Genomic DNA, 15,473 nt, shown 5'->3' with positions numbered 1-15,473 from the left:
CCAGCGCTGTCGAATGTCTGAACTATCCTGATTGCGTATCCTGGTATTTTGTCCACTCGCAGTACGCACGACTGGTGCCTCAAGGTACCGGTACTTTCAACCGGCAAAAAAAGCCACTTCCAGTAACGAGTTTGGTAAAATTACTGGTCTATCATTTGAAGGTAACTGAAATTAAATAACCAAATACATGTGCAGTCCTGCGAAGTTGATATCGCCTACCACCAGGCATGCTTAAGGGCCATCTGTAGTATGGAAGCGCAGGAGGACGTTCATAATTATTGTTTCATGATGTGCATCATTAAATCTTCATGAGACCATGTTTTGACGCCGCTGACCTCGTGATGGACCTCCGTTGGTGTTCCGAAAGCGAACACCGTTTCGGAACAGTAGATTTACTCGCTCGTTTTGGCTATGCAACAAAAATCGAGACATATTTACATACGTTAACAGTATATCGGTTTACCTTGTTTGTGCCTGCCCCGCCAACTGCTGCCTGCTGCTGTCGGGCTGCTGTCGTCAGCACGTCGTCGGTGGTTAATTCCAAAAACGTTCCCGGAACCTGATAGGGTGCGGCGAGGTGCCCCAAGCCGGTGAGTCCACCTATCTCGCTCGGCTCGGCTTCTTGCACATCATTTGAACCATTCCTTCCCAGCAGCGGTCATTCACACCACCACTATGGGCAAGCGGTGGGCCCTGCACACCAGCACGAGCAAGTTCCAGAACATGTCAACACTGACCGCGGTCCTGCTACTCCTGGCGACTATGAAGGCCTGTGAAGCAGCAGCAGCAGCAGTCAAGACAGGTGCGCGCATCGTAGGCCATAAGCAAACTGTGGAATGGGGGGAGAACAATGATGCTGTATGAGAGCCTCATTGAAGTTACAAGTTACAAGTTACAAGTTCCGCACACAAGTGCGGGTGTGTCCGTAAAAGCCGGGGGGGCCATGGACGTTGTATTGGTATTGATGCGGGTACGCGGGAGGTCATCTTCATTCTCCCTCGTCCGCTTCAGGGCGAAGCGCCTCAGCGCGACGTGCCTGGCCTCCCAAATTTCCGAGAGGTACCTGGCCAATGCCAGGCGTGGCGCCTCAGTCATAGTGGTGCGCATCCTGCGCCCTGTAAGGACTAGGTCACCATCATACTTAGCATACTACTAACATACTATACTCTTGTAAGCGGGACATTCTTCGAAAACATGCAACTCATCTTCAACCGCTCCACAGTCACAAAGCCTGCGGGTACACGCGGTGCGCTCACGCCCATTAGGCCTATTAACCTCTAACTCCCAACAGCCTAACCGAAAACGCATGAGCACATGATGAAGTCGCTGGGGCATGGTCCCTTTAGTGTGCTCCAACCAATCGAGACGCGCACCCCTAGACGGGGCAGCTCCCATCCAGTTCATATAGCGACACGCCTTGGCTCCGGTAATTCCTATGGGGAAGACGCGGGGGTCACCCAAGGTATTCGGGCACTCCCACCGTGCATCAAGCCGCTTGGCAAATACCTTAAGAATGCTCTCAACTGGCAATTTAAGGGTGGTGTATTGAATGTAACGCTGAGGAAGCATTTGACGCAGTAAGGGTTCAAGTACTGGCGACGGTGGTGGATCACACGGTTTGTCCAATGGTGGCTAAGTGTACTGGATCATGCCAGAAGATCATCGGAATCCCCGCCTCCGAAATGATGATTGGCGACTGGCTGGCAGTAGCACCGTTGCGGATATAGTGGTTGCGGAATGTAAAGAAGTCTTGTTTAGGACATGCGTATCGTCAGTTGTATAAGTGTTCAGCCACGGCAGAGGGGGGGATTTGGACCTGAATAGCAGTACTGGATCTCGGTGATTGTTTCAATCCGCCTTGCTTATGTACCACGCAAGCAATTTGCCACGCACCTTGCGCCCGTGGTAACGATCGCAGTGAGCAACCTTCTTTGCAAACCACATGATGCATACACAGCCACATGTCAACGCCGCCGTCTGCGCCCGTGTTTTCGGCTCCGCTTTGGCCTCTTTTTTCCGCCACCTACCAGCTTGCCCCCAGAAGGGAAACTTCCAGGTCTGGGCCGACCTGACCTGGCAGCGCGGGGTCTCCGCCGTCATCACCAACCTGACCGCACTCACGGCGGCCGAGGTGGCCTGCCGGTCTGACCCGAGTTGCGTGTCATTCAATAACCTTGGGCAGACCATCCGCGGAGAAATCGCGTCCCTGACAGCCCAGGTCGGGACCTGCACTTACATTAAAGGTGCGTTCCTTCTTTTCGTTGGTCACACCGGTGGATTGTCATGGTGTACGTGGTGGTGAAGTTGACGACCAATACCGCTTTTCCAGAGATGACCCACCTACCCCTATCAATACCTATCCATCAATGTCCTGATTGAGGGATTAACGGCTGTGGATGTGTCGATACAAACATACCCACGCCAAAGTCCATGGCCACAACCACATCCATGCCCACGCCCACACGTCAAGACCACAGGAGTGTGCCCCCGGAGGACTGGCTACACGGCCTACAACCATACAACGTTTTCCATGCTCGATGGAGTCGAAGGGGCGCGCAGAATCAACGTCTCATCTGCCGACGAAGTTCAGGACGTGTGCGACAAAGATCCGAGTTGCCCGAGTTTCGCTGTGCTGGCGCCGTCGACCAACGGCAACCTCGCTGTTGCCGGGTTCTACGGCAGCAGTGGCCCCGTCCAGGCCTACTCCTTCCAGTATAACACGTGTACATATGTGAAAGACGGCATGCACGGCCACGGTATGTACAAAGGTCCATTCCATTCCTTCGCGAGGTGTATGTGCATGTGAAGGGTTGTTGCTTGCTCCGGCTGCAGTGCTGCTTTTACGGTGCAGCTGTTTCCACGTGTCCAGCTTTTACGGTGCAGATGCAGATACGCAGGCGTGCTTACGTGGTCACACCTTTGGACGGTAACGCAACTCACCTCACACACGTATGAATTCCATGTACGTGTGCATGTGCAGCCTGCCCGCCCAAGATTGGCTACACCAATTTGCACCACACGACCGCTTCTGGTCCCAGCCCTGACTACTTTGCGTACGCCACGACCGGGTACCTGTCTGGTGTGATGCCCCGAGGGGCTGCCGCCGCGGAGGAGGCTTGCCTGGCCAACAGCAAGTGCACCGCATGGAGCACAGACGGCGACATCTGGATTGGAGGAGTCGTGAGCCTCAACCAGCGCGCCTTCTGCACGTGCACCTACGTCAAGGACGGTATGTATGTAGGCGTGCGTGGGAATGTTACATGTATGTGCTCGGTGGGGGGACGTGTTTCGAATGTCAGAGCAAAACAATAACCTCTCAGTCCCCAGCCCCGTTAATACACGGCTTTGGTTTACGCTGAGGCGCATTGTTATCATTGTTACACTGATGAGCGCAGGTGAAACCCTAAGACAGTAAGCTAGATCAAACTATTGTTCTGTCATCTGTCAGTCCATTTCGTGCGTGATCCATGTTGATTGCGGTACGGCATAATGTCTAAGGAAAACACTCGCGACTGCCTTTGCCACTGGCTGACCCCTATGTTAGCTGATGCTCGGTAGGTCGCATGAGCTCGCTTACCTTCAGGACGTCTTATTGCCGTAAGCAGCACGTTGCGTCGGGGTTAGACAGACTGGTCTGCACCGTATCCGGTGCTCAGCATTGATTGGCCAATGCCAATTAGCACAGAAATAATAAGCCGCTCAGGCCGTGTCTTGAGTGCTGCCAATGGCAGCGAATACCAACCTCTAAGGAAGACCCTGCCTGCTGTCGTCATCGGGCTTCTTCACCGGGCAGGCGTCACGCGTCGTATCACAGAATTAACCCGACGATTTTGCGTTGTGTTGCTGTCTAGTTAATTTATTACAAACCATTCCATTGTTTGTAGTGGACGAATTGCGTTGGATCCGATGTATCCATTATACAGCTTATCCACTTCGAACCAGCCTCCTTTTTCCACACCCACACCCACACACAAGTGTGGACAGGGGGGCTTCTCTCTTGTCCAGGACTTGGCTGGCTGACTTGGTTGGGTTACGGTTGGGTTGCTGTGTCCACTGTTGCATCCCTGATGACGTAATTCCCCATCCGCACCACTGTCGCTCGCTTCCCCTCCAGATTGCCCGCTCATGCCTGGCTTCACAGCATACACGGACCTCAAGGACGCCACCACCAGTCCTGCTTCCCGCAACATCACCCTGTCTCTGTCCGACACCCGTACGAGGTGCATCCAGGACACCAACTGCAAGGGCTTCGACATGTTGCGAAACTTCTGGACCTTGAACCTGAACCCTACCGCTTCGCAGGAAGGCATGTGCACCTATGTGCGTGCCGCTGGATTTTAGTTAAAATTTAATAACTAGTGTTGTGAATGATGAATGCGGCGATTTTGAATGAGGTAGTGGTGAATGCAGCGGTGGTGCTGCTGCCTTACTTGCGTAACAAGAATGTAAGATGGAGCGACCTAATAGGAGAGCGAGGCTTTGCGAGGCTTTGCGAGGGATCTACTATCTACGTTCACAAAGTCACATTCAGCCTCCTTAGTTGCTGTTTGTTGATGTTGTTACAGGGTGGTTAAGCTTCACCAGTGGCCTCCTTCCCGAGGCAATTCCCTGCTCTCCCCTGCTAGAGGGGCACCCTAAGCCATTCACCCCATCCGACTTCAGAGTGTACTCTTTGAGTTTGGCAACTCACCACCAGCATCCAACCAAATCTAGCGGATCAACGGCGCCACAACTTAGTTACTGATCAGCTCGCGAGTTGATTTTATCACGTCCTACACCGTCCACAAGATGGGGGGCCACCTCCCATTACATCACCTCTCAAACACCCCGAGAGGTCGGCAGGCGGATTTGAACCCGGACGCGCCGGGACGCGACGGGAGCATTTGTTATATCACTTCGACTTCTTCAGTAAAGGTTCGAACGGTGGATACAGATCCCGTGATATACCCATGATACTGCACTGCTGGTGTTGGTATCACGGCAACACCAGTGATGCGCGCGGTCAGATCCGCTGTAGCGTCACTCGTCATCATTTCCATCCTATTACCGAGAAACTTCGTTGCGTGTCGTCGATGTGTGTGCTTAACCACCTCGAAGTGGTGAAGCATATAGTATAGCATGACCTTTGTAACAGGAGCGGTCTCAAAAGACGTTAAAAAGCAGGATGAGAGCAGGAAGCTGCACCGTTCTCAGTGCATCACAACTTAGCTTGGATTATCGCCTCACATATTGCGAAAATGGTATGCAGCCACCCACACGCACGAACGACATACATACATGTACATCTATGTGGCCATCTGGGGCCAACCATCCGGGGTAATACTGTACGGCAGCAGCCGTACGATAACACGTCAATCTACGACAATTTGTAGTACAGGCAGATGCCCGGGGCATCCTCCACATAGCTCTCCTGTAGCTCGGGGACCAGCCAGTCTGTGGACCACATGTACCTCGCGTTGTTGAAGGCCCGGCAAGATGGGTCGGCCAGACATGTCTGATAGACGTCCGCGAGGGCTGTCTGATTGGCCCGACTGCTCGGGCTGTACATGGGCTTGATGTTCACGTCGTTGTAGGCGGCAAAACCACGCATGGGGGCACAAGCTGGGGGGGGGGGGACGGCGGGGCGGGGCAACAAGTAGGGGTAGGGGTAACATGCCAAGCAATGCTAGCATGCTTTAAGCCTGCCAGTGTGCGCGGAGTACGCAGTAATGACGCAGGGCCGTGGACCCTTCCTTAAAGTACATGTGAAGACAGAAGGTGCGAAAGGCGTTAGGATAGTTCCAAACCTTCAGCAGATGTACTCAAGCGCAAGAAAGTTTAAGAGTAACCAAGCCCGAGGATCTCCGAAGCCCGGCGACGACTTACGGTCCTTCATGTAGGCGCATTTGCCGGGATAAGTAAAGACTACTTTCGCCGCGCCAATTACATAAGTGCCGTCGTAACTGAAACCTGTGCATCGGTAGTCCAGATTGCAAAATTGCTCTGCCTCCTTTCCGCTTGGCATTTTGCCGGAGGCCATGCCGTAGATGCCGTTCATTGAAACCACAGTGGAAGCTTGGTACTTTTCTTTGTATCCAAGCTTCTCCATGCATGCTGCATGCATCAGAAACGCAGGCGGCAGCGGGGCGGGGATGGTCAGTTGACGCGAGGATGCGAGTTACATTTGGAGCTTGGAAACGTGCCTGCGTAACAGGTAATCAATACAACTGAAGCTGGGTCCCGAGACAAGCAACAATACGGCGGGACTTCAAAAGGTTTTGCTTCACAGGAACCTCATATATACACGATGCATACGCAGGTGTGCAGTGCGTGCACGTGCATATGTTTACTGCTGTACGTGCTCCAGTTGAGTAGCAGCTACTACATTACGCGATACGATGGGCAATGGAAGTTTACGCTTACGATTATGCATACTTAACAAATTTAGGTTTTGTACCCACCTGGCCTCAGGTACATTGTAGCACCGGTCTCGCTTGGAACGAACTCTGTAAAAGAAAGTGGACCGATCATGTATCGGCCGTCTGTGCTCCAGGCAACGCAGGCCGAGCTTTCACATTCCATCTTGGCCTGTTCCGCATTGTCCACAATATTAAGAATGCTTGAGTGCGAGATTCCGATCCAGGTGAGGTAAGGCACCATCATGTAGTTCGCTCTCTGTGGCGCGACTGTGACAGGGATGTGGAAATCGGCGGCGGAATACTTTATTATTATTATTGTTATTATTATTATTATTATTATTATTATTATTATTATTATTATTATTATTATTATTATTAAGTCATTAAAAAAATGGGAAATGGGAGGGAAGAACAGATTGGATTGCGTGCCTGTGTTGGTGGTTTTTGAGCGGGCTACTTGCGCGGCGCCTTCTAATATCTATAGGCTACTGCCTAAACAGTACATATGTCTTATCTATTGTATCCGGGGATCTTATCTATTGCTCCGGTAATCCGTTCGCATCCATGGCAACATGATTTAATTATGTTGCTTGACATGCGTGTGTATGATTTTTTAACTTTTGTATGGTTCTGTATCCCATCCATTCCTTGCTTCATTGGGACTTAGCCACGATTTTGGAGTGTGCACGGATGTGGGTACTTCGGGTACCTCGTCCAGTGTAAAACGTTGAAGTAAAGGTTCTGAATGTACGCGTGCTGTGTGTCTGCGTGTGCGAGTATACTGACGGATAGAGGGACTGAAGGCCTGGTAGAGATTGATATGGGCTGCTGGGGGTTTGGCACATGCATGCAAGCATGCAATATCATGGACGGCGCCGTCAGACGGGCTTGCTCGTGGTCTGGAGGTCCTCCTCCGCTGGCGGCTTACTATTGGAACAGAGACAGGGCTGCTGCGCCTCTGCTCGTTGGTGGCTCCGGTTGGCAGTGGTGACGGTGGTTAGCAGCGATGGAAAAGCAAGTGGGCCCAGGCAGATCCTTCGGGCGGCGTTGACGACAAGGTAGGGCTACGCGGGTGGCCGCATGCATCTCACCTTGCTTGAGATACAGGCATTGGGTCGCGTGTTCAATATTCACGGGGCCGAGACCAGCCAAGGTCACTGTAAAGCCGCGACTGTTGAAGCCGATGCAGGCGCTGTCGGCGTCACATGCAGACTTAGCAGCTGTCATGTTGGGGAACATATCACCCCATGACGGCTCCCAAGGGCTTTCCGCATCGAACTTGTACTTCAAGACGCCGCCTGTGAGCGTTACGTAGCCCAGATGCTCGATGCAAGCTGTGGGAGGCAGCAGCAGCAGGGGGGGTGAGGAGGGTGAGGGCGGATAAGGGGGGCAGTTGGGTTACGTCATGTCACATCAGGAACTGGGCTGAGTGTCCTCTGGCAACGCAAGGGGAGTGTCCTCAGGCATCGAGAACTGCACGGGCACGGGATATGGGGATCGATGGGTCCAGGGTACGGGCACGAGGAACGGGAGCTTGCCAACGCAGGGGGGCAGTTGCGTGCAAAAGGGATCGGCGGCGCGGCGGGTGATGTGCAACTATGCAGGCAAATGGGCTGCGGCCTGCCCAGACGTCCAGGTCTGTGAATCGGTGGCTGTTGATTCCGTTGGCAAGGTTTGCTTCTACCGTTGTGTGTGGTTTGTTTCCCGTTGTGGCCGCCTTATGTGTCCTTGCGCTCTGTATATGCTACGTAGGATTCACGGCAACGTATTCTTTCTAATGCCCGCACTCATAATTCTGTAGATGCTGTAGTAGCCCGTACACTGTACGGCACCGTGAACAACTACAAATACGCGCGAAGCGCGTCCACCAGCATCTCGAGAGGACTTTTCAGCGGCGGCCAGCTACTAGAGATGCTGCATTTCGCCAGCCGCGATTTGGCTACATGAGGAATACGTACGACGAGGAGGTGCAGATGCGGCAAAGCTGACAGTACACATGAACAATGCGAAGCTACACGCTTCCGGGGCAAACGGACCGAGCTGTACAATCCCCCACAGATCACCACACCAGGGTCAAGTTCGCTGTCGCAGCTGTCAGCACGACACCAACCGCCCTCACAATCGTGCTGTTATGTAGGGCCATCGCTCTATAAATGCACCCTTAATAGCTCCGGCGGACGATGGGGTGAAAACTGTCAGTCGATCACTCCTTGAAACCTCATTCCATGCTGTGTTACTACTGTCCCGACAACTATGAAAGGGCCCCGTTCTCGCGCATAAAAGCATAAGCGCATACCCTTACCGTCGCATACATGCCACGTAACTGCTGTGACGCATGGTGGGTTTAAGTACTTGCTCTACTAATTACTTGCCTGTATAGAAGGATTTGGATCTGGCCTCGGCAGCAGCCTGTGCCAAGAAGGCGAGAACCGCTACTGCCGCCAAGATGAGCGGCGATGGCCGCAACGGTTTCGTCGTCATCGAGCTTGCGATGGTACCAGGTAGCAAGTCTTTGTGGAGAGGCAGCGGAGCTAAGAACGTAAATCCAATCGAGCTCTCGCACCGTCCAAAGCCCCAAACAAACGCAGTGGCAGCCGCCTTCCAGTCAGGGTTATCTACAAGGGTTAGCCACAAGGAGGATTCAGCACGGTGGAATGTCACTATTAGGCTGTATCGGCTAATAATTAACACATTCGGCTACATATTATATCGCATATTTCAACCGTCGTTCAACAGAAAGGGATTCGAACTTCACATTCGCCTGGTTACAATCGCGCATTGTTGAAGTAGGCATACCGGAAACATATTACCACGTAACAATATCATGTTAAGAGTTTTGGGGACGGTGAAAACACAATTACGTCGGAGCAAATCTGTTATGACGAGCCACGCGTATCTAAAATACATACTACCCAGCCGACACGAAACTAAAATGTCTACGTAGTGGGCAGAGCCTGGCGGAGGGAAAAGCGTTATCCAAAAACCTTACGGAAATGCTCGCCGATTCCAAATGGGCGATGCATAACCATTGGCCCCGTGAGCTAGAATCCAAAAGAAAATGTATTGATTCCAATTAGCCCGTGCGAAATGCTATGAAAAAGGTGACCAATTGAGTAACGAAGCACTGAAGTCTCCGTAACAGGAACACAAGATGTTGGTAAAATGGAATGTAGAAAAGTAATACCTTGTGACCGGAAACTCGAAACCTGCAAACTGGAGATTGCGCGTTGATCCCGGAAAATGACCCTACATAGCCTAATGTGTGACTTCTACAGTGCACGACCGAGAGATTACTTATATCAATCCAGTAATCTGTGAATAAAAGATATTCAGGTCTTGTCAGCATGCATGAACACATATGCTAACCATTTTGTAATCCGGAGAGTACGATGGACGGCGAGCTCCCGAGTATCCGCACACGACGCGTTTACACGATGCGTCCACAATCACCTTTAATATACCTCTCTTAATATACCTGCTCCCTTAGTATATTAATATCTGGCCCAACGTAAATTAAAAGATCCAGTGCAAGGGTCAAGGTCAAAACTGCATAGGTCAAAACTGCCCTTGGGCCTTCGGCTCGTATGGGTAGTCTTACAGGAATGGGGTCACGCACCCCCAACCATGTACACACGCATAGGTCTTGCCCCTGCTCTGCTGATAATCGATCCCCCAGTCATATAACCGGCTTTCTGATCACTGACAACATTATCAATATTATTCATATTGCATTGCTACTTTAAAATTTAGTTTTGATGAACCGCGGTGCACCTTGCACGCTTGCAGCATGCAGCCCCCTCGTAAAACCATCACATGCAGCGCCTTCGCAAGGAAACGCTGGTCACCCAACGTCAATATAGCCGACATATTCCCCGTGGTTTCCGCAGTTTGCATAACGATGCATCTGTCTAGCTGTTTACCTGGTCAATAGCGTAAACTATTTAGATTATCTAGGGTTTGCATTTTTGTCTTTTTCTCTGTTTTCGTTTTGCTGAGTCTACTGGTCCATCAGCCTCCAGCTCGTGTGGGCCTTACGAGCTCGAGAAGCTTGTAACAATCAATCAATTCATCAATCGTATCCATCCTACTCGTCGGCAGGGCATGTAGTACACTCGGCGCATTGAAAGTGTATCTAGGATCGTCAGGAGCAAACAAGGTGACCAACTCCCAAATTAATAATGTAAATGTCGGGCTTCGAGTCATATGGCCCTTCCTTTTCTATAGGCTTAGGAACGCCCAAAACCACGTCCTACGCCGTAGGCACTTCCGTAAACTGCCGTAGAATTCCTATCGTAGAAACTGTGCTACGCTCCGGCCAGCGGTGTCAGGAAATTCTCACGCCATAGATCAGAGCTAGAGGCCAGCGTTCCAGGCAACTTATTCATGGCCTTGGGAGGTTCATTTACAAGTTGTGCAGCCATTCGCTCCGAACCACAGGCTTACATCTACCTGATGCATCCAAACCCCAAACCCCGCCCCAAGCAAGCCCCCCCCAGCTACTGCACCACCTTCACACCAGCTTCAACTCATCATCTGGCATTTATGGCATTACTGTCCTTGCCGTCATGTTGCCGCATCCTCCTCTCCTCATGCCCGTTCTTTAATAACGTCATTCACACCGCCTCACACCCCTGTGCTCGTCTCATGTCCTAAGCGGACTGGCGACTGCAGCCTGCAGGCGTTTCCCGCTTTGGATCGCGCACGCCCAATGCCCCCGTGCCATAGGGGCCCCGCGGCTAAGGAAGCAGCCTCCCTTGTTTTCTTAGAAAACAACAGAACACTCGGCAAAGCGCTTTCCCCCAATCCAAAATGATCAGCCAGGACAGAATCAGCGCCGGCCACTGACAAAATAGTGACGAGCAGAAGAGGAGGGAAAGCAGATAAAGCAAGTCACGAGGCGCTCATTTGGCCGTCCACAAACGTTGCGTGTTGGGTCTAGAGATGGATGATGGTAATGATGAGGGCCATGAGATGGCGATTATGAACCCCACAGAACCCACCAACCCACATCAAAACAACGTCCAAAGCAACCCCCCCTCCTAAGACCACTCCACAGGCCCGGAGTCCTCGTCACCATAGTACTGCATGTGGGAGAAGTTGACCTCACCCAGCTGGCGACAGAATACGGCACCGTACGACAAGAGCACGGGTACCACAAGGACACGGTGCCACGCAGTGAAGCAGCACCAACCGCCGGCGGCGGGGAGTCGCAGGGGTGTGGAGTACGAAGCGGAAGGGTAAGCCATGCAAGGAGGTCGGGGGTGTAAGTCTTAAGGGTAATTGCGGTCGTAGCAAAAAGCTGGAAACCATCGGTAAAAACGGCAGTGGTCCCAACAACATGTCGCTGCGTCGTACATCGTCGACGGTCAGCAGACGGTGGCTTCAGCACGCCCAGCCCAGCCTAGAGCCCCTGCCGCAGCCGCGGTCGTGCTCCCACCCGACCCTTTGCCTGCCCCACGCGCACTCAACCCTCCCCCCAGCCACTCCCCCCAACCCCGCCAACCTGCTCCTCCGCCGCCATTTCCTCCTCTGCGGTGGTGTACACATCGTAGGGCTCCTCTTCGGCTCGCAAGGGCTCTTCGCTGATGCCAACCAACTCCACGTCAAAGAACAGAGTCGCGCCGCCTAAGCGCGGGCAGGCGTGCGAAAAAAAAGAGTAAACAAAAGTGCCATGCGCGGGAACAGGGAGGTGACAGAGAAACAAATGGAATGCAAAAAAGGGAATCCAAACGCGGAGAGTGAAAGCAATGAGGTGGCTCAAGTTGTCGCGGCCATGGTTGGGGCTCTTGGACCGGAGCTTATTGCACGAAGGCACTTAACGCACGCTTTGTATTGTTGTTCGGACATCTGGGCCCCCAGCCAGATCGGGTCCTGGCAGCCAGCGTGGTCAGATGTCGCTATCCCACACTGTCCACACTGTCCCACAGATGTCACTGTCCCAACGAAATTGGTCAAATGTGTTCAAATAAATGGTGAAAGTTTGTAAATACGCTGTATATGTACCTGGGATGGGGCCGATGCCCTCGTCGCCATAACCCAGATGAGGGGGGATTTCCAGGTGACGCTTCTCCCCCGCACTGCACGCAGTTTACACATGTAGTACATTCATATGTAAACGCGTACAACAGCTAAAGATTTACGCATATACATACACACACAGAGGAGGGGCAAGGTAGCCCGGAGCGCAAGCATGCGACGTGTGTTGGGCGGGTTGTGCGAGTAGATGCAGTAGACTGTGCCTGGAAATATGTTTGAGCATGCAGGTGCATGAAATTAAGGAAAATTATGCAAGAAGCTAAGGAACAACTGGGCTGGCTGCCAGTTTGTTACAAATGAACTTCTGTAATGGGCATATCGTTAGCTCCCTGTTGGTGGTCGGGTTAAGCGCCGCTGTGCGCAACTTACAGGATTATGCGTTGGGTGGAAACATGTTACAACTGTCCGTGCAGTACTCGGTACAGATATCGAACGCCCGTGTCCAATTTTATGCAATCGAAACGATGGAACACCTATGGACTGTGCCGCCGCAGGCATATGCGTCAAAGAAGCTGAGTTTATACTTATGACTCGTGGAGAAGGCGGGTTCTGCATTCGGCAGCCGGCATGGAGACTAGTCGAGGTGGTTGCGTGCATGCCTGGGGCCATACATGGCAGCGGAACACGAGCAGAGCACATTTCCGAGTTAACGACGCACCCTTCCATGACGAGACTCACCACATGCCTCGAATGCCTTCCTCCCAGCCAGGGATTACCTGCAAGGCGTTTCCGAAAGCCTTGCTTGGATCAAGCAAATTAGGCACTTCCGTCGCGCACCACGAGCGACAGGGCACGGCCATACCCGATTGGAACCAATTTGGAAGGTAATTGGGTCATTTCTGCTGTACGAGTTGTCGAACTCCGTGCCGTCAGCGAGCTTGCCCTGCATTTAACGGCCGAACCGGACTGGCGCAAGCCCTTCGAAACAACCAACGGCCATACTTGGCTTACTGCATAATGAACCGAGACCCATTTGCCATCTTCCGCCTTCTCGTCGCATCGCTCCGGTGCAAGCTGATCAAAAGTACAGACACAGGGATCACTCACTCAATGCAAGTTGACACACAATATTTTCTCCAGAGAGAAATGGCTCACCGTAACCTTAATGACGACACCTCCAGAACTTGCTAGTGCCGCCCTTGCAACTATCACGGCACCAAGGAAAGTAATAAGTAAAGATAACTGCCCCATCTTGTATTAATACTACCGAAGTGTATAAGAATCAAAGCAGGGCGTGACATTCAGCATGCGCACTCTCAAGGGCTCTACGGCATACGGCACGTACGGATTAATCGTTGCGGATTACGGGCACCGCAACGCTGCAACAGAATTACAAAGATGCTGTACAGCAAGCTAGTCGCCAAGGCGTCAGCTATCTAGTCTAGGACAGTCTTGGACTTGTTTCCTGACGGCGTCGCCCTGTCCGGTGTCACTGCTCCCTTGCAATCCCGCCGCCTCTACAAACTCCCGTGTCTACCACAATAACCTTGTCACCGATGCCAATGACCACAAGAACCTCAAAACCCGCCTTGGTGCGTACGGGCCCAACGGAGTAACGCTGTGTAACCGGCGTACCCGACCCGTGGACCAGAAGAATCCAGTCGGGGTACGTAGTCAGCGGCGGCACGGTATACACACCTTTTTCCCTCAAGCTTCGTTACAAGAGCTCGCCCTCTTCGCAACTCAACTCAATGCATCATGGATGGTTTCTTTCCACAGCGCATCACAGTTACGGCCGGCACGCGGCACAAGCAAACCCTACATGGGATCCAAACATCTTCGGGAAGTCCAGAGACGCTGTCCCTCCTAATGGATCCTCGTAACTGAAAGCCCAGATCCCGACACACATCACACAGAGCAACAATCAACAATCTGCTCATGGACGACCCGCCGTGGGGACGGGGAAGGGGAAGGGAAGGGACGCCTCGTCCGGCTTTTCACATTCGGCTAGGTTGCGCAGCTCCAGGTCCGTCTACGTCGATCTATCGGCACGACCATATCTGCGACGGGGTATGGCGGGCTGCTGCAGCCCTTGTATTGCAAAGCCAGTTCCATCTTCCTACCCGGGCTTTGACGAGCATTCCAGGGGGCTACGAAAGGAGAACTGCCTACTCCCCATATTGCCGTGGCGGACGACGGTGCGGACGAGCAGAGGCCGGGGTTACATGACGGGCGTTTGTACAGTCTGGGATTAGGATGGATAGAGTTGGACCTGATCCCATAGTTTCGTGCAGTTGGGGGAAGGGGCTTGGGGCAGGCTGGCTACGGTGCTGTTGGGCTTGTCACATCCTAGACGCTTAATGGAAAAACAATGTCCCTTTGAGCTAATATATTTTGCATTTTTGCGTTTCGGTTCTTGTCCGGTTACGGTATGCCTTTTCATTTATCTAACCCGTACTGCGTGGCGTCAGATACGATCCGGCAATGCACGGCTGATTCGATGCGTGTAAACACGTCGTCCCCGCCGCCCCGCGTCTGTGCGCTCTTTAGCCACTCGCTTCTTTGGGAGCTGGCTTAAACCATGAAGGGCGCGGATAAGTTTCCAATAATGTAGATTTTAAGCGACGTGGGACGTGACGTAGTATTTTTGACGGGTACCCGACGGGAGGGGTTCAGCGGCACCGCCATCCACCGCTGGCCCGTTGCAACTTCGGCTCAGGTGGGGGTCCCCTTCGCCATAAACCTTATGTTCGCGCAATCCACTGGGACGGACTTCCTGTTGACCCTGGCCACCAAATGGAACTCTTGCGCCTCTTAGCAAATGGAATGCCAGGCCGCTGCATGAAGACGCCCCGAAGAGAAAAGTGTGGGCAGGCACCCTGCAGCACGGTGATCACACCCTGCAGATATTGGCAATTATGTTTGAGCTTAGCTTAAGACGTGAAGTCCGTGGCCTAGTTAGGGAAGTTTACGCACGCCGGTATTGACTGGTAAATCTTCGAGTTAACAGGCTGCTAATTGGTAGCTGAATACAGAACGCCTCATGAGGCCGTTTGCAGTTTTAATCAGAAAATGAAACGAAAGATTTTCGGCAAACGG

At 52.5% G+C, this 15,473-nt stretch overlaps 3 protein-coding genes across 3 annotated transcripts; 1 reads left to right on the top strand and 2 right to left on the bottom strand.

Moving 5' to 3' along the window:
- Positions 1 to 40: 40 nt before the first annotated feature.
- On the top strand, positions 41 to 4,462 carry VOLCADRAFT_106590 (uncharacterized protein). The gene is made up of 7 exons (XM_002954927.1): positions 41 to 161; positions 521 to 590; positions 656 to 802; positions 2,031 to 2,243; positions 2,478 to 2,756; positions 2,981 to 3,229; positions 4,115 to 4,462. Exons 3-7 carry the CDS (start codon positions 676 to 678, stop codon positions 4,339 to 4,341), a joined length of 1,095 nt encoding a protein of 364 aa, XP_002954973.1. The 5' UTR covers positions 41 to 161; positions 521 to 590; positions 656 to 675; the 3' UTR covers positions 4,342 to 4,462.
- An 894-nt stretch (positions 4,463 to 5,356) lies between these two features.
- Positions 5,357 to 10,123, bottom strand: VOLCADRAFT_106589 (uncharacterized protein; the record flags this gene model as incomplete). The annotated part of the gene is made up of 5 exons (XM_002954877.1): positions 5,357 to 5,601; positions 5,866 to 6,093; positions 6,441 to 6,665; positions 7,490 to 7,732; positions 10,015 to 10,123. The coding sequence occupies 5 exons, from the start codon at positions 10,121 to 10,123 to the stop codon at positions 5,357 to 5,359; spliced, it is 1,050 nt and encodes a 349-aa protein (XP_002954923.1).
- A 1,847-nt stretch (positions 10,124 to 11,970) lies between these two features.
- VOLCADRAFT_47514 (uncharacterized protein) lies at positions 11,971 to 13,442 on the bottom strand (the record flags this gene model as incomplete). Its single annotated transcript, XM_002954876.1, has 5 exons — positions 11,971 to 12,023; positions 12,402 to 12,475; positions 13,113 to 13,150; positions 13,237 to 13,317; positions 13,386 to 13,442. Coding segments are annotated over 5 exons (303 nt in total), but the record flags the coding sequence as incomplete, so codon positions are not given.
- Positions 13,443 to 15,473: the final 2,031 nt, after the last annotated feature.

This window comes from Volvox carteri (assembly GCF_000143455.1).
Source record: "Volvox carteri f. nagariensis unplaced genomic scaffold VOLCAscaffold_47, whole genome shotgun sequence".
Lineage (NCBI taxonomy): Eukaryota > Viridiplantae > Chlorophyta > Chlorophyceae > Chlamydomonadales > Volvocaceae > Volvox > Volvox carteri.
The sequence above is the reverse complement of the archived record's forward strand: the minus strand, read 5'-3'. Positions and strand labels throughout refer to the sequence as shown.

Coding starts and splice junctions, on each gene's coding strand:
- VOLCADRAFT_106590 (XM_002954927.1), top strand. CDS start 676: ATGGGCAAGCGGTGGGCCCTGCACACCAGCACGAGCAAGTTCCAGAAC. Junction 803..2,030: donor AGCAGCAGCAGTCAAGACAG/GTGCGCGCATCG, acceptor GCCACCTACCAG/CTTGCCCCCAGAAGGGAAAC. Junction 2,757..2,980: donor AGACGGCATGCACGGCCACG/GTATGTACAAAG, acceptor GTGCATGTGCAG/CCTGCCCGCCCAAGATTGGC.